This window comes from Periophthalmus magnuspinnatus, chromosome 10, assembly GCF_009829125.3.
Source record: "Periophthalmus magnuspinnatus isolate fPerMag1 chromosome 10, fPerMag1.2.pri, whole genome shotgun sequence".
NCBI lineage: Eukaryota > Metazoa > Chordata > Actinopteri > Gobiiformes > Gobiidae > Periophthalmus > Periophthalmus magnuspinnatus.
Genome location: NC_047135.1, coordinates 3,074,149 through 3,098,122, shown reverse-complemented (window position 1 = coordinate 3,098,122; position 23,974 = coordinate 3,074,149). Strand labels below are relative to the sequence as shown.

The following is a 23,974-nucleotide window of genomic DNA, read 5'->3' as shown; positions in this document are numbered from 1 at the left end:
AAATTTTGAGGAACTCATTGTGAAACCTGATTTTAAATTCGACCTCAGCCTTATCAGACTAGTTCCATATTGAACGCAGTGTTAAAAAAAAGTGATGCTACGCTAACGTGTGAGTCCATTCGAGCGGTTCCGGTTGGTTTTAGTCCAGGTTTAGTTTCGGGTCAGTCCCAGTTTTGCAATGTAAGGAAGTCACACACATATGTCTCATCAGGTTCCTTTACATTTTGAGGCTTTGTTTGACTAATACAGGGCGTACGTAAGGTCTCGTTAGGATTTTTAAATGTTTTTACAAAGGGAATTGATAAGATATGTTGGTTAAAGTTGTAGGAATAAAGACGTTTGGCTGCTCATCCAAGCCGTGGCTTGGATGAGCAGCCAAACGTCTTTACTCCTGCAACTTTTTTGGCTAAACTGCAACAAAATGGCTCCACCTCATGAGAAATAACTCTGGATTTCTTTGTATTTTAAAACTCTTGTGCATCAAACAAAGAGAAACCAATTCGGAAACCACTGCGTACATCAGATCCGTGCATGGATATCCCGTATTTTGTTCCGTGTTTGCTTAAATATTAGCCATCAGAGCCGAGCTAAAGTTTCGCTGCGTGTTCTAGCATCATCCCGGCTGTGAAGAATCGTTCGCTCTGAAGAATCGTACAGCTTGTGAGTCGTTAAATGTGTCAAATGTCAGTCAAAAGCCGAGCGGGTTTCACTTCTGTTTGTCTGTACAGTGTGGGCACGGGGAGGACTCATGCGGTGCAGCGTAAGAAAGTGGATACAGGAAACTGCGTGTGTGAGGATTTATGAGTGTACAGGAGTGTGTTAATCTTAATGTAATAGAAATATAATTAAAAAGAGCTGGTACCATGATAAAAACTCTTACACGGCTACACCACAGACTGTAAACAAGTGGACAAAGCGAGTTATAGTGGCCAATTTGGAGCCGAGTTTTACATTTGCAGTTCTGACCGTGAGTATCATAGCAACCAAAGAGCCAATCAGGAGCAAGGCTGTTGAACGTAAAGCCTCTTAACTGCTTAGCAACGCTGTCAATCAAACCTGTTGCTAACGCTGGAGCTGGAACGACCTCGGGGAAAGAAGGCGCCTCATTCGTCTGTTTTTAATGTTCATATCTTGAGTTACAGACACAAAAGTGAAATAAAAACTCCAGGATCATGTAGAGGGTTAACACGAACATTTAAGACCAAAATGACGAGTCGGGCCACAGTTTTTTTTCAATAGAAAGTGAATTGGAGCCAGAGTCGATGGAGCTACGTCCATTTATATAAACAGTCTATGGGTCACACTCAGTTATATCAACATCAAAGTGTTTTCATGTCACTGAATTCAGTAGATTAATAAATATTATAAAAATAACAGAAGTTAATAAATTATTAATAATGTATTTAAAATATAATATATGTATTTAAAAAAATATCAGCTTGAAGTTAAACCTTCTTCTTCAGAATGCAGCCGACTGAGAAGTACTTGAGCTCCGAGTTCTCCACTTGCTTTTCTTTCTTTCTTGCTCGATTCTGGATAAAATCATAAAAATACACACATTTAATCACTGTTTTATAGCATCAGCTGAGGTGAAATACTCAATGATATTACTTAAGTAAAAGTACATATACTGAGGGAAAAATAACTCAAGTAAAAGTGTCACATGAAAAAATCTAGTAAAAGTACCTGTTTAAAAATGTACTTTAAGAGTAAAAAGTAAAAGTATTTCATTTTCATAAGTGTTTATTTGTTAAAGTGTAAATGTGGAGATATTGATTTAAAATGAGAAATATTTTGGTCACAGTAACAATATGAATCAATTTCTCCATTTTTGTTTTGCTCTTGAGTTTTGAACTTTAGTCAGGATGTTTCCACGAACACGGTAAAAATACTCCCTCAAATCATATGAAAAGTACTTTTCACTTTTCAGTCCTGTTCAAAAATGTAGTGGAGTAGAAAGTACAGATACTGCTCTCAAATGTACTGAAGTAAAAGTAAAAAGTATCCACTGTAAAACGTACTTAAATAAAGCATAGATAGATAAACATTCCACTTGAGTACAGTACTTTTATGCTTGTACTTTGTTGCCTTCCACCGCTGTATATCTTTATGATTATAGATGTGATTGTGTATAAAACATGTAAAGCAGCCGCAGTGGCGTCAGCACCGACCTCTCAGGGCTCCACTCGCTCCACTCTGAGTTTGAAAGAGCGTCTTTGGCTCTGAAACACACCGTCGTGGTTCTGCGGTTAAGTTTAGCCCAACAGCTGTCGGTGCAGTTCACCATTTGAATCTGAACACAAACAAAAACCAAATATATTATACAAAGTGGACAAAGTGCGTGACGTCAGCTCTGTGTTACTGTGATACTGTGTTGCTGCTTAGAGCTGTCTCGAGTTGGACTAGTGGCCACTCACTGGTACTACAACGAAAAAAATTGCTCTATTTTTCTCGTAGAGTGAAATGTGATCACAAACTGCCGAATTTTGTCGCGATTTTTACCTATTTTCACATCATAAACTTTTTTCTCAGCTCCATATCCATCTGTTGTCTTAAAAAAAACAAAAACGCTTTTTAAACGTTAGCTTTGGCTACGTTCTGTGCTGCCGGTATGTTTAGGCCCCGGGACTTCGGACGAATTTGGAGCCAAGTTCTATATTTGGAATTCTGACCGCGAGTATCATAGCAACCAAAGAGCCAATCCAGAGCGAGGCTGTCGAACGTAACGCCCCTTCCCACCCACCTTGGGGAAAGAAGGCGCCTGATTCGTCTGTTTTTAATGTTCATATCTTGATTTACAGACACAAAAGTGAAATAAAAACGTCAGGATCATGTAGAGCGGACATTTTAAGACCAAAATGATGAGTCTGACAGCAGCAGGGAAAGAGAGAAGGGCAATAATAATAATAAAAAAAAAACAACTCTCAAAACAATTAAAAAACAAAAAAAAAAAACTAAAAATAACAAAAAAATAAGAAAATAAACAAAAAAAACTCAAAACAACAAAAAATTATAATAAAAATAACAAAAAAAACTCAAAATAAGAAAGAAAAACAACTCAAAATAAGAAAAAAAGAAAATAAACAAAAAAAACCACAAAAACACAAGATAACTTAAAAAATATAATAAAAATAACAAACAAAAACCCCTGAAAAAATAAATAAATAAAAAATAAAACCTCAAAATAACTAAAAATAAAATAAAAGTTAAAAAATAAAAATAAAATCAATTCAATAAATTGAACCAGAGGATCATGTAGAGGGTTAATACGAACATTTAAGACCAGAATGATGAGTCTGACAGCAGCAGTTACAAAGAAAGAGACCACAGTTTTTCAATAGAAAGTGAATTGGAGCCCACTTCCTATTTATATACACAGTCTACGATCTGAACCAAATCAAACAGAAAAGTTCTAAATATCTTCCCTCACACCACAACAAACTGAACAGAGGCAAAGCGAACAAAACTGTTTTACCTTCTGTTTTACCTTCTCGTTTTTGTCCTGATGTTTCAGGAAGTCACAAGAGCTTCTTTTTGAGAGCTGTGCGATTTCAAAAGTGAGAGGAAAGTAGGAGTTAGGACTGGCCCACGACTCCGGATACGTCCACTCGATGGCTTTTTTGTTGACTTTAGTGATTCGCACGTTGCCAGGTTTCACTAGAGAAGACAGAAACACGCAGCCGCGGTCATACCAACGCACACGAAGCCAATCAAAGCCCGTTTATGTCACATCTGTGTAATCCCTCAGTCGTCCAGGTCTGATCCTTCGCTGAAGACACATAAAATCTGTCAACTGGATGAAATGTTGTAGGAGTGAAGATGTTTAGCTGCTCGTCCAAGCCGTTTCCTCAGTTCTGGTGCTGGACACTGCCTTATATCTGTCTGTACTTCAAACATCATCTATCCCCAATTCATAACTCCATCCTCAGACCCAAAGCTAACAAAGGAAACAAAGAGAACGACAGGGTTAGCCAGGAAGCCAATAGATGTGAAATCGCTCATTAGAGGCTTGAATGACTATGCTAAGTAGGACTCAGGCACAGTGCACACTTAGAGTAACACAATAGACCAAGACTACAAACAGAAACTGTAAATAATAAGTGTTTTGAGTTTCAGTGTCGTTAGCTCCTCCTTCAGACAGATATAAGGCAGCGTCCAGCAGTAATCTGACCAGAACTGAAGAAGCGGCTTGAACGAGAAGCCAAACATCTTCACTCCTACAACATTTTGTCCAGTTGACAGATTTTATTTCAGTTTTGCTGCTGTTTATCTCGAGTAAAAGACAAAGTTAAATCTGGAAAACTGAAAAGAAATGGTTTGAGAGGAGAGTTAAAAAAGCTATTTTTGTTGGGAAAGACAATCCTTCCTTGAACAGAAATGGAGGCCTTAGACATTACCTGTTCCCCATCTATAAATCCATGTTCAGACCCAAAGCAAACAATGGAAACAATGATAACAATAGACCTAGCTACTGTCAAAAATTGCAGTTTATCTCGAGTAAAAGACAAAGTTAAATCTGGAAAACTGGAAAGAAATGGTTTGACAGAGTTAAAGAAGAAAAGTTGGGAAAGGCAATCCTTCCTTGAGCAGGAATAGAGACGTTAGACCTTAGACCTGTCCACCATCTGTAACTCCATCCCCAGACCCAAAGAAAACAAAGGAAACAAAGAGAACAATAGACATAGCAAGGCAAATTAAGGCCCATTAGGATGAAACTGTAAACAATGGCTGTTCCGCCCTTCAGACAAATATAAGGCAGTGTCCAGCAGTAATCTGACGTCTTCACTCTTACAACTTTTTGTCCAGTTGACAGATTTAACTTTGTCTTTTACTCTGGATCAGACCTGGACGACTGAGCGATTACCCAGACGTACAGTTTATCTCATGTATCTCACCGATCTCAGACAGATAGAAGCTTTTGGAATAGTTCTCCAACAGGGAGTCGTAGACCAAATAGACAGTGATTCGGATGACGTTGACTTCCTCGGCGTAGGGGCACTGCTGGTCGTCGATGCAGGAGATGCTGTTTCCACTGGGGTCCACGGAGCAGCTGATGTTACTGGTGCTGGAGACACACGTCCACTGTTTGCCCTCGGCGTCCTCAGAGCAGCGCAGGTCATTGGGATCATTGTGACTGCACAAAAGAACAAACGCACAAGTTTAACGAGAGGCAAAGATTCACAAAAGTGTAGAGTTTTATTTACAGTTGTCCATCGCTATATCGTGGTTCACCTTTCGCGGTTTCGCAATTTTTTTAGCGCAATTTTCCATGTTTTTTATGAATGTGTATTGTGTTCTGTGTCCTGATTGGCTGTTGGACTGTAGACCATTGTCCATCAGTCTCCTCCGTGCCGTGTCTCCTGTCCAGTACAGAATGTGTTCAGACAAATTTACATAAACGTTGGATCTCAGTGTGACTCTGAAGTGCTGTACGTTTGCAATTTGTTTTCTCCCCGACAAAACCCACAATGTCGATGAAACGTTCTGCACCGACAAAGACGCCTACGAAGGTTTGAACTTTGAGAGAGTTTAAACGAGAGAGAAATGTGAGAAAATGTTAACGCCTGTGTGAGAAAAGTGTATAAAGTGTGTGGTGAGGGGTTTTACAGACAAAAACACAGAGAATAATGTAAAAAATAAAGCTTATTTTTAGAACGAGGGATCACTGTACCGCGCTTTTCCAATGACGTTTTTATGTTGAGAGCGAGATTCGAACCATCGCCGCCACCTTCAGATAAGAGGACAAACGCTCTACCAACTGAGCCACTGTTGCTAGCTACAAAAACACATTGTACAAACAGTAATTAAAGTGATGGATGTGAAACCCATCACTGTTCACTCCTAAAAAGTCCGTCAGCCGTCGCAATCTGTCAGAAGAGAACCACACTGTCTGTATTCATCAGGGATTACCCCACAGACCTGCGTATCTCACCTGTTTGTTAATCATTGACACGGAAATATTTAACACCTCATCACATGACTGTACGAGGCTAACGACAGGGGCTTTTTTTGCTGTTTGGCTTCACAAAAATGGAAAGCACACCGAGGAAAAAGCAAAACTGGACACTTTGATGCCGCAATCGCAACTGAATAATCCGGTAACAAACTTTTATACACAAAACTGCTCGTGTTTTTAATGTTTTATATGGAGTTGTGTACTTGTTTTTGGCTTGGGTTGTATTTTTAACAGGGCAGCCATGAAAAAAGAGAGTCTGGGTGGTCTCATTGCGAATAAAGACCGAGAACGAACCATCCGCTGGGTCGACTGGTCAGGAGCAGTGGACAAATCTCTAAATTTTGAGCGAGTCTTGGTCAGGACGTTTTCTGGAAGTGTACAACAACATCTGTGTATGTTTTGGTTTGGGTTTGCGTCGGGGGAAACCGGAGTGCGCACCCGAACCCACCCGGACAAACTCAGAAAGCACCGAAAGGCCTGAACGATGATGGGATCGAACCCGCAACCACTCAACGAAAACGGAGGTACTGGGACGGAAAACTAGACGATGAATTACTTTAGATTTTAAGCAGAATATATTTAACCGTCCAATTGGGCATAAGACGACGATATTGAAATTTTATGTGACGATTCTCATGTCCAAAATAATTGCGATTAACGATTATATCACGATAATGTTTAAAGTTGTTATAGATATGAATAATTCTAGCTTTATAACAGAGAATATTCTGGATGCGCAGGGCCGTCAACTGAAGTTTGGAGGCCCCGGGTAATAAGTCTCACGTGGGCCCCCTGTAATACAAATTTAATAGGAAGAGGGTTTAATTCGGGGCCCCCTAAGACCCTACGGCCCAAGGACAACAGACCCTTTGTCCCTCCCGTTGACTCGCCTGTGGATACGTTGTTTTTTTCTGCACATTCTGGTCATATAACGGCGATTATCTTTGTTGCCGATTATATAAAATGCGCACGAATGATTATCGTCAACCCTTTTTCTCATGATAAACGACAGAATTGTTTATTGTCCCATCCCTACGTCATTACGCTGAGACGTCGTAAGTGTAAATAGATATTTCAGAGAGCGCTGCGATTGGTGGGTTTCAGATTTTGAATGCGATGATGTCATACTTCCAGATTGAGGCCGGAAAGTTGTTTTTTCCCTGTCGAAAAGTTCCAAACGTTGAACCTGATCATTTTTATCGTGACTGGACCCTAAATCCTGCCGTGCCACAACAAAAACAAACGTGTGCAATATCAGTTTCACCTGTCGCTATCTGTATCGAACACGATTGGCCTTTGGAACGTTGTGATGTCGTCTGAAGTAGTTGGAGAATGGACCTGTCTGTATCTCTGTTTCTACGATTTACTGATTTTTACGATGGCTGAGAATGAGCATGAGTGAATATCCTGTATTTTTCGGTCTATAAGTCGCATTTTTTTCATAGTTTGGCCGAGGGTGCGACTTATACTCAGGTGCGATTTATACGTGAAAATTGTCATGATGCACGCTATCCTGTCTCCTGTGTTGTTTCCCTGTGCGCTTTGGAGCTGGGCGGAGTTCCTGGCTCCTCCCGCGCGTGCACCTGCATCCCATCAGCGCAATCGCCGCCATGTGCCGTGGATAAGAGGAGCCAGGACCACACACTCGGTGCCAGATCGTCCGCGTGTCAAACGTGACTATTCCTGCTCTGCTTTTTGTACTCGCTTGTTGCCTTTTTGATGCTGACTGGATTTTTGCTGCCCTCAGATTCCCGTTCCCTGGACCGTCCCAGCTCCTCTGTCTCCGTCTCTGTTCCTGACCCTGTGTTCCTGCTCCGGTATTGTCCGTTTTGTCTCCACCTCCCTGTCTCATCCTGCACCCCGCCTCCCGCTCTGGTACCCGCTCCCTGCCTCTGTTTTTTCATTATTATGCATTTTTTGGCTGGTGCGATACTTAAACTCCGGAAAATACGGATAAACAACAGAGCCAAACCTCACCGTCCAACTCTGACCAGAGCCACTTTCCCGACACGAAGGGAATCCCAGGTCCAGAAGCACTGAAATCTGCCGCTGTAGTTCGAGGCGGAGCAGTTTATGTGATCTACAGAAGTAAATCAGCATTAGTATTTCCAGTGGAGGAAGGTAATGAAGTACAAGTAGTAAAGAAATGCACTTAAGTGAATTTTGAAAGTGTCTTACAGTGGATACTTTTTACTTTTACTTCACTCCATTTGAGAGCAGTATCTGTACATTTTTGAACAGGACTGAAGAGTAAAAAGTACTTTTCACATGATTCGTGGAAACATCTTGACTAAAGTTTAAAAGTTCAAGCTTCAAATTTGAGCGAAACAAAAATAGATCCACAAAATTCATAAGAAAAATGAAGAAATTGATTTGTAATGTTCCTGTGATCAAAATATCTCTACATTTACGCTTTAACAAATGAACACTTGTGTGAAATATGCTAAAAGTACATTGTTAAACGGGCACTTAAGCCGATTTTTTCATGTGATACTTTTGCTTTTTTATCTTTTTGCTTTTGTATCTGCACTTTTACTTAAGTAACTAAACGGAGTACTTCATCCACCGCTGAGTATTCCTGAAACCACATCTTTTCCGTGTCTTTTTAAACTCTTTTTTAATTAATTTGAACATATTTGCACCTGGCTCGAGGATCCTCATCTTCTTGCCGTTGTCTTCGAGGATGAGGACCTCGGTGTGGTTGAGGAAGGATCCGTCTTCGTCGTGGCAGCTGTAATTCCCTCGCCCTGACGTCTCCTTTAGCGCCACCGTGAGGACGTTCCCCACTGACGGAATCTTGACTCCATTTCTTTTCCAGAAGATCCCGGCTCCTTCGTCCGGTCTGCGCGAAACCTCGTCCTCAGAGTGGATGCATCTGAGGAGGTGCTGGCCGGCGCCTCCTGTCACCTCCAAAACTAAAACTGGACGTGCGCAGATGAGAATTTAGAAACAAGACTGAGAGCGATGAGAGCGAACGAGTAAATGCGTAAAAATAAACGTACCATTGTCTCTGAGGATCCAGACGTTTGTGGGGTTTAAACTGGCCATGCGAAGGAACGACCACAGCGTGAGGAAGAGGAAATACATCTGAGGTCACAAAGCACAAAATCAGGATGAAGATTTAGCCGTTTCTCTCAGGACGTTTGGATCTAACTTTTTGAAAGAGTCGAAACCTTTTCTGTCTCTGTTTTCATCCGGATAAACACTGAACCGACACAAGAACCAACACAGGAGCAGAGCAGGTGACACAAGTGAGAGATCAGTGCGTAAACACGACCGGTTTGAATTGAATTGAATTGAATTTTATTTGAGTATGTTCATAAATCATGTAATAAAATAAATTATCTTCCTCAAAAAACATTGAACATTCTCAAAAGGGATGTGGGAAGAGGTGTAAACTTATTTAATCCCACCCCGTTCTTCTGATTCAAACTTTGAACAAAAATTTCACCCAGCTTCCTTTTACTTAACTACTTTTTCTTTTGCCTAATATTTGAACGTTGCCTTAAATCTTCACTCAGCCCGTTCCATAATCTGACCCCACAGACTGAGACACAAAAGCTCTTCCTTGTCGTGTGACTTTATCGTGTCTAAATTTTGCCGTTCCTCTAAGATTATAATTCCCTTCTCGCTCACTAAATAAGTTTTGAATGTTTGGAGGCATTTGATCATTTCTTTCTTTGAACATAATAAGCAAGTCCTCAAACTTTAGTAATCTAGACTGTGAAAATAAATCATTTGTGTGCTCGCTAAATCCCACTTTGTGCACAATTCTAACTGCTCGTTTTTGAAGAATAACTAAGGGTTGTATATTTGTTTTGTAATTATTCCCCCACACCTCTACACAATAAGTCAAATACAGTAATATCGAAGAAAAGTATAATTGTTGGATAGATTTTAACTCTAATACTTCCCGCGCTCGTGATAATACCGCTGTACTTCTAGCTACTTTTGTTTTAATATATTTAATATGTTCCTTCCAGTTTAATTTATCATCTATTATTACCCCCAAAAATGTACTCTGCTGTACTCTCTCTAAAATAGTTCCTTCCACTGACACTTTTATTTCATTATCCATCTTCCTATTTCCAAAAAACATTATAGTTGTTTTGCGTACGGTTCAGAGTATAATCAGACTGAGCAGCTGCGTAGGGCCCCGAGGCCAGCAGGGGGCCCCCATGAGCACATACATTTATACTGAAAATAATGTAATATATCAAGTTTTATAGGACACAGGGCTTATGTGTGTACAGCAGCATAAATATCCCTTTCAACCAATTTGTTTTATGTCTAAAGTAGTAAAATATCTGCTGCTGCTACGTTTGTTTTTGAGTCGGGCAGAGGTGAGGGCAGCTCTGTGTTTGCAAGGACCCCACATAATGTAAATTTAAACTCACTGTCGCAACTGGAACACATTAAAATCCACCAGAAACGAAGAAAAAATGTCTAATTTTAAATCTTGAACCCCCTTGTGTCTGTGTTCTGTTCTGTGGTTTAAGTAGTTGTGTCATTCTGGATGTTTTCAGTCTGATGTTGGTTTTATAAACACAAAAAACACAACTGTTCAAGGTGATGAGAGCAGAGTCAGAATGTGTCAAATGTGAATCACTTATAACGGAGCCACGAGGGGCCCCCAGAGATAAATTCAGCTTAGGGCCCCCTGAAAGCTAGAGTCGGCCCTGTGCACAAAAAACACATTTGGCTAAATAAATAAATAAATAAATAAATGGATGAATGAATAAATAAATAAATAAATAAATAAATAAATAAATAAAGACAGAGCTGGTCTTTTAAACGGCTCTTTGAAATGAACTGATCCAAAAGATTCGGATCTCATAAAAGAGTCGAAGTTCCATCACTGGTAAAATACGGTTTGGGGCAAAGTTCAGAGTTTGGACTAAGAAATATAAATAGTTTTGTGTTAAATCTGTATTTTTCAAGCAAAGCATTTGTATTTGTGTTTATATTTCATTAAATCTAATAAGAAATCTGTATTAATCAATATCAGTGAAACTCAGAATCAGATCAGCTTAAAAATCATCAATAAAAACATCACTTCATAAAATAAAAAATACGTTTGATAAAATAATATTGAAGTCATTCTGTCCATCATTAGAGCTGGTGTCATACTGTTTAAAAGCAGATGTTAAATGTGATCTTACCTTGAGGAGAGGCGCGCGGGTGAAATGGAGCCGCGCAGACTGGAGCCCGGTTATAAACACCACGATGAGGTTGACACGCGTGGACCAAACTTCCCCATTTCGCTCGAGGAAAAGTCCAGAGGCCCTTCGTTTTCCAGGTCATTTTTGTTGTTGTTGTTGTCACCTTTTCACTTCCACTTGTGCTTCACGAATGCCGCTCTCCGCTGTTACATCATCGCTCTGAGGCCGGACGTGGGAATGTTTGTGGGCCGTGCCTCTGTGTCCGTGGGCTCCTCTTTGTGGTGATGTGTTTGCTGAACAGGTTCTACGGGCTCAGAGCTGGGAGTGTAAACAGGGACTAATGATCCTGTGTCTGATGTGGCTGCGCGTCTTATGTGATTGTTTGTGTTTTTCTTGGCGCAGCGGATCTGAGGGACGTGTGACGTGACGCGCGTAAAGAAGAGACAGCGCGGTGCGTAAGGAAAGGACAGTGCGTGGGTAAAGAAGAGACAGTGAGGAGACAGTGAGGAGACAGTAAAGAGACAGTGAGGAGACAGTGAAGAGACAGTGAAGTGCCTAAAGAAACGACATTGCGTGGGTAAGGAAGAGGCAGTGTGGTGCGTAAAGGTGAGACAGTGCGGTCGGTAAAGGAGAGACAGTGCGGTGCGTAAAGAAAGGACAATGCGTGGGTTAAGAAGAGACAGTGAATAGGTAGTGAAGAGACAGTGAAGAGAGAGTGAGGAGACAGTGAAGTGCCTAAAGAAACGACATTGCGTGCGTAAAGAAGAGACAAAAAGAGGAGACAGCGCGGTGCGTAAAGGAGAGACAATGCGGTGCGTAAAGAAGAGACAATGCGGTGCGTAAAGGAGGCGACAGTGACGAGACAGTGAAGAGACAGTGAAGAGACAGTGAGGAGACAGTGAAGAGACAGTGAGGAGACAGTGAAGTGCCTAAAGAAACGACATTGCGTGGGTAAGGAAGAGGCAATGTGGTGCGTAAAGGTGAGACAGCTCTGTGCGTAAAGAGGAGACAATGCGGTGCGTAAAGGAGAGACAAAAAGAGGAGACAGCGCGGTGCGTAAAGGAGAGACAATGCGGTGCGTAAAGGAGAGACAGTGAAGAGACAGTGAAGAGACAGTGAAGAGACAGTGAAGTGCCTAAAGAAACGACATTGCGTGGGTAAAGAAGAGACAGTGTGGTGCGTAAAGGTGAGACAGCTCTGTGCGTAAAGAGGAGACAAGGCGGTGGGTAAAGAAGCGCAGGACAGGTGGATATTAGGCTCCAATACTAATACTGCTATTACTAATACTACTAATGCTAATACTACTAATACTAAAACTACTAATACTAAAACTACTAATACAAATACTGCTAATACTACTACTACTACTGCAAATAGCAAAAGATGAAGTTTAAATCTGTCAACTGGACAAATGGTTGTGGAAGTGAAGACGTTTGGCTGCTCATTCTAATACTAATACTAATACTATTAATACTACTACTAATACCATTACTAATACTACTAATACCTATACTAACTTTGAGGAAGTGTGTTCCGGTGCAGTTACTCTTTCATTTGGAGGTTTTCAGAAAATACTTCAGCTTCTAAACTCAACAGAACATGGAGGGACGTCATGTGTGATGTGGGTTTGAGCTGCACAGTGAGAAAACAAATATAACACAGGTTTAGTGATGAGGCGCGTGTGAGTTTTGTGTCTAATTAAACACAAATTAATGTGGAACAAACAGTAACACAAATAAAGCAGTTTGTAACTACAGTATGACATGTTTTACTCTATAATACACCATGTTTTACTCTATAATACACCATGTTTTACTCTATAATACACCATGTTTTACTCTATAATACACCATGTTTTACTCTATAATACACCATGTTTTACTCTATAATACACCATGTTTTACTCTATAATACACCATGTTGTACTCTATAATACACCATGTTTTACTCTTTAATACACCATGTTTTACTCTATAATACACCATGTTTTACTCTATAATACACCATGTTTTACTCTATAATACACCATGTTTTACTCTATAATACACCATGTTGTACTCTATAATACACCATGTTTTACTCTTTAATACACCATGTTTTACTCTATAATACACCATGTTTTACTCTATAATACACCATGTTTTACTCTATAATACACCATGTTTTACTCTATAATACACCATGTTTTACTCTATAATACACCATGTTTTACTCTATAATACACCATGTTTTACTCTATAATACACCATGTTTTACTCTTTAATACACCATGTTTTACTCTATAATACACCATGTTTTACTCTATAATACACCATGTTTTACTCTATAATACACCATGTTTTACTCTATAATACACCATGTTGTACTCTATAATACACCATGTTTTACTCTTTAATACACCATGTTTTACTCTATAATACACCATGTTTTACTCTATAATACACCATGTTTTACTCTATAATACACCATGTTTTACTCTATAATACACCATGTTTTACTCTATAATACACCATGTTTTTACTCTATAATACACCATGTTTTACTCTATAATACACCATGTTGTACTCTATAATACACCATGTTTTACTCTATAATACACCATGTTTTACTCTATAATACACCATGTTTTACTCTATAATACACCATGTTTTACTCTATAATACACCATGTTTTACTCTATAATACACCATGTTTTACTCTATAATACACCATGTTTTACTCTATAATACACCATGTTGTACTCTATAATACACCATGTTTTACTCTTTAATACACCATGTTTTACTCTATAATACACCATGTTTTACACCATGTTTTACTCTATAATACACCATGTTTTACTCTTTAATACACCATGTTTTACTCTTTAATACACCATGTTTTACTCTTTAATACACCATGTTTTACTCTATAATACACCATGTTTTACTCTATAATACACCATGTTTTACTCTTTAATACACCATGTTTTACTCTATAATACACCATGTTTTACTCTTTAATACACCATGTTTTACTCTTTAATACACCATGTTTTACTCTATAATACACCATGTTTTACTCTTTAATACACCATGTTTTACTCTATAATACACCATGTTTTACTCTTTAATACACCATGTTTTACTCTTTAATACACCATGTTTTACTCTATAATACACCATGTTTTACTCTTTAATACACCATGTTTTACTCTATAATACACCATGTTTTACTCTATAATACACCATGTTTTACTCTTTAATACACCATGTTTTACTCTATAATACACCATGTTTTACTCTTTAATACACCATGTTTTACTCTATAATACACCATGTTTTACTCTATAATACACCATGTTTTACTCTATAATACACTATGTTTTACTCTTTAATACACCATGTTTTACTCTATAATACACCATGTTTTACTCTTTAATACACCATGTTTTACTCTATAATACACCATGTTTTACTCTATAATACACCATGTTTTACTCTATAATACACTATGTTTTACTCTATAATACACCATGTTTTACTCTATAATACACCATGTTTTACTCTATAATACACTATGTTTTACTCTTTAATACACCATGTTTTACTCTATAATACACTATGTTTTACTCTATAATACACCATGTTTTACTCTATAATACTCTAGATTTATCCTACGTTTTTTCATAAAATCATGCAGCTCTATGCAAAAGTATTCTAGGTACAGTACTCAGAATACAGTACTCTAATTGCCTTGTGGTATTCATAGTATTGTGTTATGGTACCTGTAATTATTCAGTATGCTGTAACTACACATTCGCAGTACACATACACCTTTGCAGTACACATACACCTTTGCAGTACACGTACACCTTTGCAGTACACGTACACCTTTGCAGTACACGTACACATTCGCAGTACACATACACATTCGCAGTACACATATACATTTGCAGTACACGTACACATTCGCAGTACACGTACACATTCGCAGTACACGTACACATTCGCAGTACTCTTCCCATCAGTGTGCACAGGTAAATCTGGCTGCAGTCCAAACATTCAGACTCGTACCCGGCAGAGCACGAGCCGGACGGGAAAGTCTCGTGCTGAGGGCGTGGTCTGGAGCTATTTCCAGAGCGATCCCGTCCCGTATAGGAACTGTGGGAATTTTGAAAGCAGTAGGTACTTTTTTTTACACATATGAGTTAAGTATGAAGTGTGCACAGGGCGTAAGGACCTGAGGATTTTTACAAACATTACACTGAGTTTCTGCCCACGTTAAGACAGACAATTGTTTTATTACTGCTCATAAAAGAAGAACTTTGACTGGTGCTCAGAGTTTTTATGTACTTCTATACTTTTGTGATATAAATAGAGCGATAAAGACATATTTTCAGTTGTTGTTGTTGTACTTTTGTGAGACTGATTGGATGATACAGTCTTCAGAATGTGTCCAGGTCTGTCCCCAAACAGGTTCTGCAACAACTGCTCTTCATATATTTATAGTGTTTGGTCCAGAAACACAGAGAAAGTGTCAGTGTCTAAAATCGTTAAATCAGGTTTAAGTTTAAGGGTAAAACTGGACTCAGACTTGAATTTAACAGACGCGACAAATCAGACAAATCTGCAGAAAAACACGGGGAAAATCAAAGGTAAACTGTTAAAATCAGATTTATGTTTGTCTGAAGGAGGTTAGACGACTGGAACAGGACTAAACCAGGACTAAACCAGGACTAAAGCAGGACTAAAGCAGGACTAAAGCAGGACTAAAGCAGGACTAAACCAGGACTAAACCAGGACTAAACATGGACTAAAGCAGGACTAAAGCAGGACTAAACCAGGACTAAACCAGGACTAAACATGGACTAAACCAGGACTAAACCAGGACTAAAGCAGGACTAAAGCAGGACTAAAGCAGGACTAAAGCAGGACTGAAGCAGGACTAAACCAGGACTAAAGCAGGACTAAAGCAGGACTAAACCAGGACTGAATCAGGACTAAACCAGGACTAAACCAGGACTAAAGCAGGACTAAAGCAGGACTAAACCAGGACTAAAGCAGGACTAAACCAGGACTGAATCAGGACTAAACCAGGACTAAACCAGGACTAAAGCAGGACTAAAGCAGGACTAAACCAGGACTGAATCAGGACTAAACAGGGACTAAACCAGGACTAAACCAGGACTGAACCAGGACTAAACCAGGACTAAACCAGGACTGAACCAGGACTAAACCAGGACTAAACCAGGACTAAACCAGGACTGAACTAGGACTAAACCAGGACTAAACCAGGACTGAACCAGGACTAAACCAGGACTAAACCTGGACTGAACCAGGACTGAACCAGGACTAAACCAGGACTAAACCAGGACTGAACCAGGACTAAACCAGGACTAAACCAGGACTAAACCAGGACTGAACCAGGACTGAACCAGGACTAAACCAGGATTAAACCAGGACTAAACCAGGACTGAACCAGGACTAAACCAGGACTAAACCAGGACTAAACCAGGACTGAACTAGGACTAAACCAGGACTAAACCAGGACTGAACCAGGACTAAACCAGGACTAAACCTGGACTGAACCAGGACTGAACCAGGACTAAACCAGGACTAAACCAGGACTGAACCAGGACTAAACCAGGACTAAACCAGGACTAAACCAGGACTGAACCAGGACTGAACCAGGACTAAACCAGGATTAAACCAGGACTAAACCAGGACTGAAAAAGGACTAAACCAGGACTAAACATGGAGAATAATTATATTATATTATTATATAATTTTGGGCAACTAAATCCTGAAGATGTGACTCAGGCCTCGTCTTTGACACTATTTAAATCCAGGCTCAAACTGTTCTGTTTAATGTTGTTTTTATGATGATTATTTATATTTAGATTTGTTATATTGTGATTTCAACATCTTTCTTATTCTTTAAAACACTTTGAATCACTTTGTGGACTAAATATGCTCTACAAATAAACTTGTTTTGCTTCATTTATTCAGTTAAATGTCAGTGAGAGGTTTGGGAAGAATGAAAAACCTGTGCGTTCCACATGTAATGCATCACTTTAACCAGGAGGTGGCAGTACAGTTCAGTAAGCAGAGAGGATTGAGCTTTAAAACCCCAGAATCCACACACACCCCCCCACACACACACACACACACACACACACATACACACATAATTAAGTGCGTGTCACGTCCTTGTATAAAGTGTGAAGGGCTGATGTCACGCAGCTGCTTTTGCAACGCTGAGTAAAAGTAAAGAAATTCTCCCGGTGCCAGATGTTGAAAACAGCTGGAGTGATCTCATCTGTGAGAATCTCAGAAATAAAACGAGCGATGTGATGTAATGTGTGCGGCGGGGACACACACAGGAGCCCGCCGAGTCTGTTCTGTTCAACACAATCAGGTTTTATGACAGGTCAGAGCAGATGTGGGTTAAACGAGACTGAATTCAAGTAGTTAGCCTCATTTTTGTGTTGTAAAAATAGATATAAAGTCAAAATAAAACGTCTTAAAAGAGGTTAAAGGTCATATACTGCACAAAATTAGCTTTAAGTCATGTTATAAAGCGCAAAAACAAACCTGGAGTTGTGTTTTGTTGCATTCACACATGTTTGAGTAACAGTTTCCACAGCTCAAAATGCTCTGTTCCACCTTGTGATGTCATCAAGTGGTAGTTTTTTTTTTTCAAGTTAACAACGACTTTTTTTTACCTTTATTTCCGCAAAGATTGACAATTCCAGAGCTGAAATCATCCAAATGATTCGAGAAATGAAAGTGTGTGGAGTTTAAAAACACAGTGGAGCACTTCCTGTATCGCCACATGATGACATCACAAGGTGGAATGGAGTGTTTTTAGCTTGAGAAAGGGACAAATCAGTTGTTTTTTAAATGACACTCTGCTTAAGCTGTTGTTGAGGTTGTGGGCTGCTATTTAAACCTTTTTTGTTTTGTTTTTTGTTGCGTCTTTGTAGAAAAATACATGTGTTAAAAGCGTCACAGCGCCCTCTGCCTGTCAGATCCTTGAACGCAGCTTAAAGTTTAACACCAGACTGGATTTACACGTGTTTATTGTTCTTGTTTTATCTGTGTTTTTGTTTTGTGTTGACTTTGGTTCAGCTCAAGTTGTTTTGAAAGAGCCACAGAAATAAACTTTTGCAGACGGGCTGTAAAAATATGTTGTAAACTGTTTTCTTTTCTATCCACAGTTTCAGAATGAGGACTGTTGCCGTGGCGATTAAGGATTATATCTCTTGAATGGGGGAAAAGTCCCAAACTGTTGGAGGCTGAGGCTCATAAATTCTTGGTCCGTGTTTCATGTGATTTTAGTTTAAAGCCCAAAAGTTTCCACGAGTAACAATAAAACTGCACATTTTTACATATTTCCAACTTTCAACTCTTCCTCCTCTCCCTCTCTCTCGTTCCCTTCCTCTCTCTCTATCTCCGCCCATCTCATTCTCCCCTCCTGCCTCCCTCTCTGTCTCTCTCTTCTTCTCTCTCTCCCTCTCTTTTTTCCTCTCTCTTTCCCTTCCTTACTTTATCTTCTCTCCCTCCCTCCCTTTCTCTCTCCCTCTCTCTCTTTTCCCTCCCTCCCTCTATTTCCCTCTCTCTCTCACCCTCCCTTTCTCCCCCTCTCTCTTCCCTCCCTCATCTCCCTCTCTCCCATCTCCCTCTCTCTCCCTCCCTCTCGCCTTCTCTCCCTCCCTCTCTCTGTCTCTCCCTGTCTCTCTTTCTCTGTCCTTCTCTTCCTCTTTCTCCCTCTCTCCTTATCTCTCCCTCCCTCTCTCTGTCTCTCCCTGTCTCTCTCTCTTTCTCTGTCCTTCTCTCCCTCTTTCTCCTTTCCCTCTCTCCCTCACCCTATCCCCCTATCTCTCTTCTCTCCCCCTCTCTCATCTCCCTTTCTCTATTTCTCTCTCCCTCTCTCTCCTTCTGTCTCCTCCCTCACTCTCTCTCCACTCTCCCTCTCTCTCCCTGTCTCTTCTCCCTTCTTCTCTCTCATCTATTTTTCTCCATTTCTCTCCCTCGCTCTCTCACTCTCATCTCCTCTCTATCTCTCTCCCTCTCTCTTGTTTCCTCTCTCTTTCCCTTCCTCACTCTCCCTCCCTCCCGTTCACCCCCTCTCTCTCTTCTCTCCTTCCCCCTTTCCCTTTCCCTCTCTCTGTGTGTCTCTCTTTTTCCTCTCCCTCCCCCTCCCTCCGCCCCCCCCCCTCCCTTCTCTCCCTTCCTCCATTTCCCTCTCTCTCTCTGTCTCTCCCCCCTCCCCCTCCCTTTCTCCACCTCTCTCTCTTCACCGCTCCCTCTCTCTCTTCACCGCTCCCTCTCTCTCCACTCTCCCTCTTTCTCCTCCCCTTCCCTCTCTCTCATCTCCTTCTCTCTCTCTCCCTCTCTCTCTTTTCCCTCTCTCCCTCACCCTATCTCCGTATCTCTCACCTCCCTCTCCGTTTCCCTCTCTCTTTCTCCATTCTCTCTCTCTCCCTCCCTCTCTCATCTCCTTTTCTCTATTTCTCTCTCCCTCTCTCCTCTCTGTCTCTCTCTCTTTTCCTCTCCCTCCCTCCCTCTCTCCCTCCCTTCCTTTCTCCCCCTCTCTTCCCTCCCTCCATTTCCCTCTCTCTCTGTCTCTCCCCTCCCTTTCACCCCCTCTCTTCTCTCCCTCCATCCCTCCCTCCCTTTCCCTCTCCCTTCTCTCTCTCTCTCTCTCTCTCGTGTTTGTTCATCTTTTCTCTGAACCTTGTGTCCATTTGTCCGTTTCTCTCTTGTTCTGACATCTGTGTGGACAAAGTGGACGTGTGGACGTGTGGACGTTTGAACAGCCGTGTTTTAAGTGCGTTCTCTTTATTTTTTTCTTTTCTTTTCTTTGACACGTCGTTTTCACTTCACAAAATCTGTCAGACTTTTCTTTCAAACCTGAGAGTCACAGAGAATTCATCAGGTTTAGCATCAGTCCATCCATCCCTCCATGTTCTTCCTCTTCTCCGGGGCGGGGCCGGGGAGAGGGGGGGGGCATCAGTCTAATCAGGGACTCCCAGACTTCCCTCACCCCAGACACTTCCTCAAACCTGTGATTCTGCACAAATCCACCGTGTAAAACGTGAATATTTACATTTTGACCACACGGACGGAGCGTGTCTGTCTCTGATTGGCTTATGCAACTTTCAACTCTTCCTCCTCTCCCTCTCTCTCTCTTTCCCTTCCTCTCTCTCTATCTCCGTCCATCTCATTCTCCCTTTCTCCCCTCCTCCCTCCCTTTCTCTCTCCCTCTCTCTCTGTGTCTCTCTCTCTTTTCCCTCCCTCCCTCCTCTCCCTTCCTCTGTTTCCCTCTCTCTCTGTCTCTCACCCTTTCACCCTCCCTTTCTCCCCCTCTCTCTTCCCTCCCTCTTCCTCTCTCTCTCCACGCTCCCTCTCTCATCTCCTTCTCTCTATCTCCCTCGCTCTGTCTCTCCCTGTCTCTCTCTCTTTCTCCCTCTCTCCTTCTCTCCCTCCCTCTCTTTTCCCTCTCTCCCTCACCCTATCTCCGTACCTCTCTCTCCCTCTCTCTCATCTCCTTTTCTCTATTTCTCTCTCTCTTTCTGTCTCCTCCCTCACCCTCTCTCCCTCTCCTTTTTCCTCTCTCTTTACCGTCCTCACTCTCTCTCCCTTTCACCCCCTCTCTCTCTTCTCTCCCTCTCTCCCTTTCCCTCTCCCCATCTCTCTGTCTCTCTCTTTTCCTCTCCCTCCATCCATTTCCCTCTCTTTGTCTCTCCCCCTCTCCCCCTCCCTTTCACCCCCTCTCTCTTCCCTCCCTCCCTCCCTCCCTCCCTCCCTCCCTCCCTCCCTCTCTCTGTCTCTCTCTTTTCCTCCCCCTCCCTCCGTTTCCCTCTCTTTGTCTCTCCCCCTCTCCCTTTCACCCCCTCTCTCTCTACTCTCCTCCCTCCCTCTCCCCCTCTCTCTGTCTCTCTCTCTTTTCCTCCCCCTCTCTCTTCTCTCCACTGACCACTAGGGGGCCCTGTCAGTAGAAGGTCCATTGTTTATCAGTACATTTGAACAGTACACACTGGGATAATGTGTGTGTTTAAACAGCTTAAACAGTTGTGTATTTTTTGTAGATACTTGTGGGGCCCCTCAGAATAAGGGCCCCCAGTACACACTTCACACAAGACCCTCACAAAGGCTTGAAACGGCCCTGCTCCCGCCGTTTCTACCGCCGTCGTTTTGTTCGTTTCATCTGCCGATCTTGAAAGAATGACGGGTATTTGGAAGTATTTTTGAAGTATTCTGAAGTATTCTGAAGTATTCTGAAGTATTCTGAAGTATTCTAATGTAAACGTGGGCGTGTTCAAGTCCGACTCCTCAAAAAGTCGTTTGGAAAGTTTGAAGAGGAAACTCCAGAGTCGTATCGTCGTCTCGCAGGCGACACGAGGCAAAACGAGGCCCCCGCAGCAGCGTTTATCGACGTTTGACAGAGTAACAGAGGGCAGTGAAGGAGAGAGAGAGAGAGAGGGATGAAGGGGAGGAGAGAGAAGAGATAGGGAAGAGGGGGAAGTGAGGGGGGAGTGGTCGGAAGACAGAAAGGGGCAAGAGAGGGATGGAGGGAGAGAGAAAGCAAGAGAAAGGTTTGTGAGGGGATGAAAGAGAGAGAGGGAGGGGAGAGATGGAGAGATACAAGAGTGGGAAGGGGAGATGGAGAGATTAAAAGACAGGGGGAGATAGAGAGAGAAAGAGGAGGAGAGAGGGAGAGGGAGGAAAGAGAGAAAGGGGGTGTTACACAGCGGCAATTTCATTTTTTCTGTATTAAATATGATTGACCAGGGGGAGTCAGAGTGGAGGATGGAGGTGGAGGGTGGAGGGTGGAGGATGGAGGGTGGAGGGTGGAGGTGGAGGATGGAGGTGGAGGATGGAGGTGGAAGATGGAGGGTGGAGGATGGAGGTGGAGGTGGAGGGAGGCCCTTTCTCCACAGCTCTGACACGAGTGTGTTTCAGAATCTAAATCGATCTGGTCCATGTGACTGTGGTGAAAAATGAAAGGCTCTTTGTGCAGAGGGTCGAGGCTGGAGGTGGAGTGTGGAGGGTGGAGGTGGAGGGTGGAGGATGGAGGGTGGAGCATGGAGGGTAGAAGTGAAGACTGGAGATGGAGGCTGGAGGTGGAGGGTGGAGGATAGAAGTGGAGGGTGACGTGGAGGGTGAAGGGTCGAGGGTCGAAGCGGAGTTTGGAGGTGGAGCGTGGATGTGGAGAGTGGAGGATAGAGTTGGAGGGTGGAGGTGGAGAGCAGAGGTGGAGAGTGGAGGGTAGAGGTGGAGGGTGGAGGTGGAGAGCAGAGGTGGAGAGTGGAGGGTAGAGGTGGAGGGTGGAGGATGGAGGGTGGAATGAGGTTCTTTCATCACAGCACTGACATGAGCATCTTTCAGAATCTAAATCAACCTGGTCCATGTGACTGTGGTGGAGGCGGAGGACGGAGGGTGGAGGATAGAGATGGAGGGTGGAGGCGGAGGACGGAGGGTGGAGGATAGAGATGGAGGGTGGAGGCGGAGGACGGAGGGTGGAGGATAGAGATGGAGGGTGGAGGTGGAGAGCAGAGGTGGAGAGTGGAGGGTGGAGGTGGAGGGTGGTGGTGTAGGGTGGAGGTGGAGGTGGAGTGAGGCCCTTGCTCTGACACTGTCTCTCTGAGTCTAAATCGATCTGGTCCATGTGACTGTGCTGAGAAACGAAAGGCTCTTTGTGCGAAACAAAAGACGACGCTCCACGAAACTCTTCTTCTTCTGCTGTCGAAAAAATCCATCTGTAAAACATCATAAAGCCTCAGCGGACGCCCCCCCCACCTCCACCTCCAACCCCCGCCGCCTCCACCTCCCCCCCGCCTCCGCCTTTGTCCAGATAAAGAGGAAGTGGACGACGCTCTGGACAAGACCGGACTGTTAATTATCCTCACAGTGAACTTCACATTTTACAGATTTTACAGAAAAAAAAAACACTTTGAGGGAAAGGCCTGTAGCAAAAACACTCTGTTCCACCTTGTGATGTCATCGTGTGGTGATACAGGAAGTGCTCCACTGTGTTTTTAAACTCCACACACCTTCATTTCTAGAATCATTTGGATCATTTCAGCTCTGGAATTGCCAATTTTCTACTGAACTTAAGGAAAAAGGAGGAGCTGTTAACTTGCCGCCATGTTTGTTTGTTTGTTTGCCCTCGTTCACAGACGGGTTATTTTTAGTCTTAAAAAAAAAGAATAGATAGATTTTAGTTCCACCTTTGGCTCCGACGTGAAACTCCAGGAGCCAGAGTCACAGAAGAGCCGGAGTCACAGAAGAGCCGGAGCCACAGAAGAGCCGGAGCCACAGAAGAGCCGGAGCCACAGAAGAGCCAGAGCCACAGAAGAGCCAGAGCCACAGAAGAGCCAGAGCCACAGAAGAGCCAGAGCCACAGAAGAGCCAGAGCCACAGAAGAGCCAGAGTCACAGAAGAGCCAGAGCCACAGAAGAGCCAGAGTCACAGAAGAGCCAGAGCCACAGAAGAGCCAGAGCCACAGAAGAGCCAGAGTCACAGAAGAGCCAGAGTCACAGAAGAGCCAGAGCCACAGAAGAGCCAGAGTCACAGAAGAGCCAGAGTCACAGAAGAGCCAGAGCCACAGAAGAGCCAGAGTGTGTTTGGGAAACGCTGTGAGGTCTGGTTTTAATGATTCAGTTCCTTCCTGAGGCCTGGACCTGGACAGAAGTGTGTGTGTGTGTGTGTGTGTGGCTGTGTGTGTGTCTCTGTGTGTCGGGGTGTGTGTGTGTGAGTGTGTGTGTGTCTGTGGGTGTGTGTCTGTGTGTGTGTCTGTGTGTGTCTGTGTGTGTCTGGGTGTGTGTGTGTCTGTGTGTGTGTCTGTGTGTGTCTGTGTGTGTCTGGGT

At 42.5% G+C, this 23,974-nt stretch overlaps 1 protein-coding gene across 1 annotated transcript; it reads right to left on the bottom strand.

Annotated features, from left to right (window-relative positions):
- Positions 1–1,445: 1,445 nt before the first annotated feature.
- il12ba (interleukin 12Ba) lies at positions 1,446–8,830 on the bottom strand (the record flags this gene model as incomplete). The annotated part of the gene is made up of 6 exons (XM_055225039.1): positions 1,446–1,532; positions 2,168–2,293; positions 3,488–3,657; positions 4,896–5,134; positions 7,934–8,036; positions 8,599–8,830. Coding segments are annotated over 6 exons (957 nt in total), but the record flags the coding sequence as incomplete, so codon positions are not given.
- Between the last annotated feature and the right edge of the window lie 15,144 nt (positions 8,831–23,974).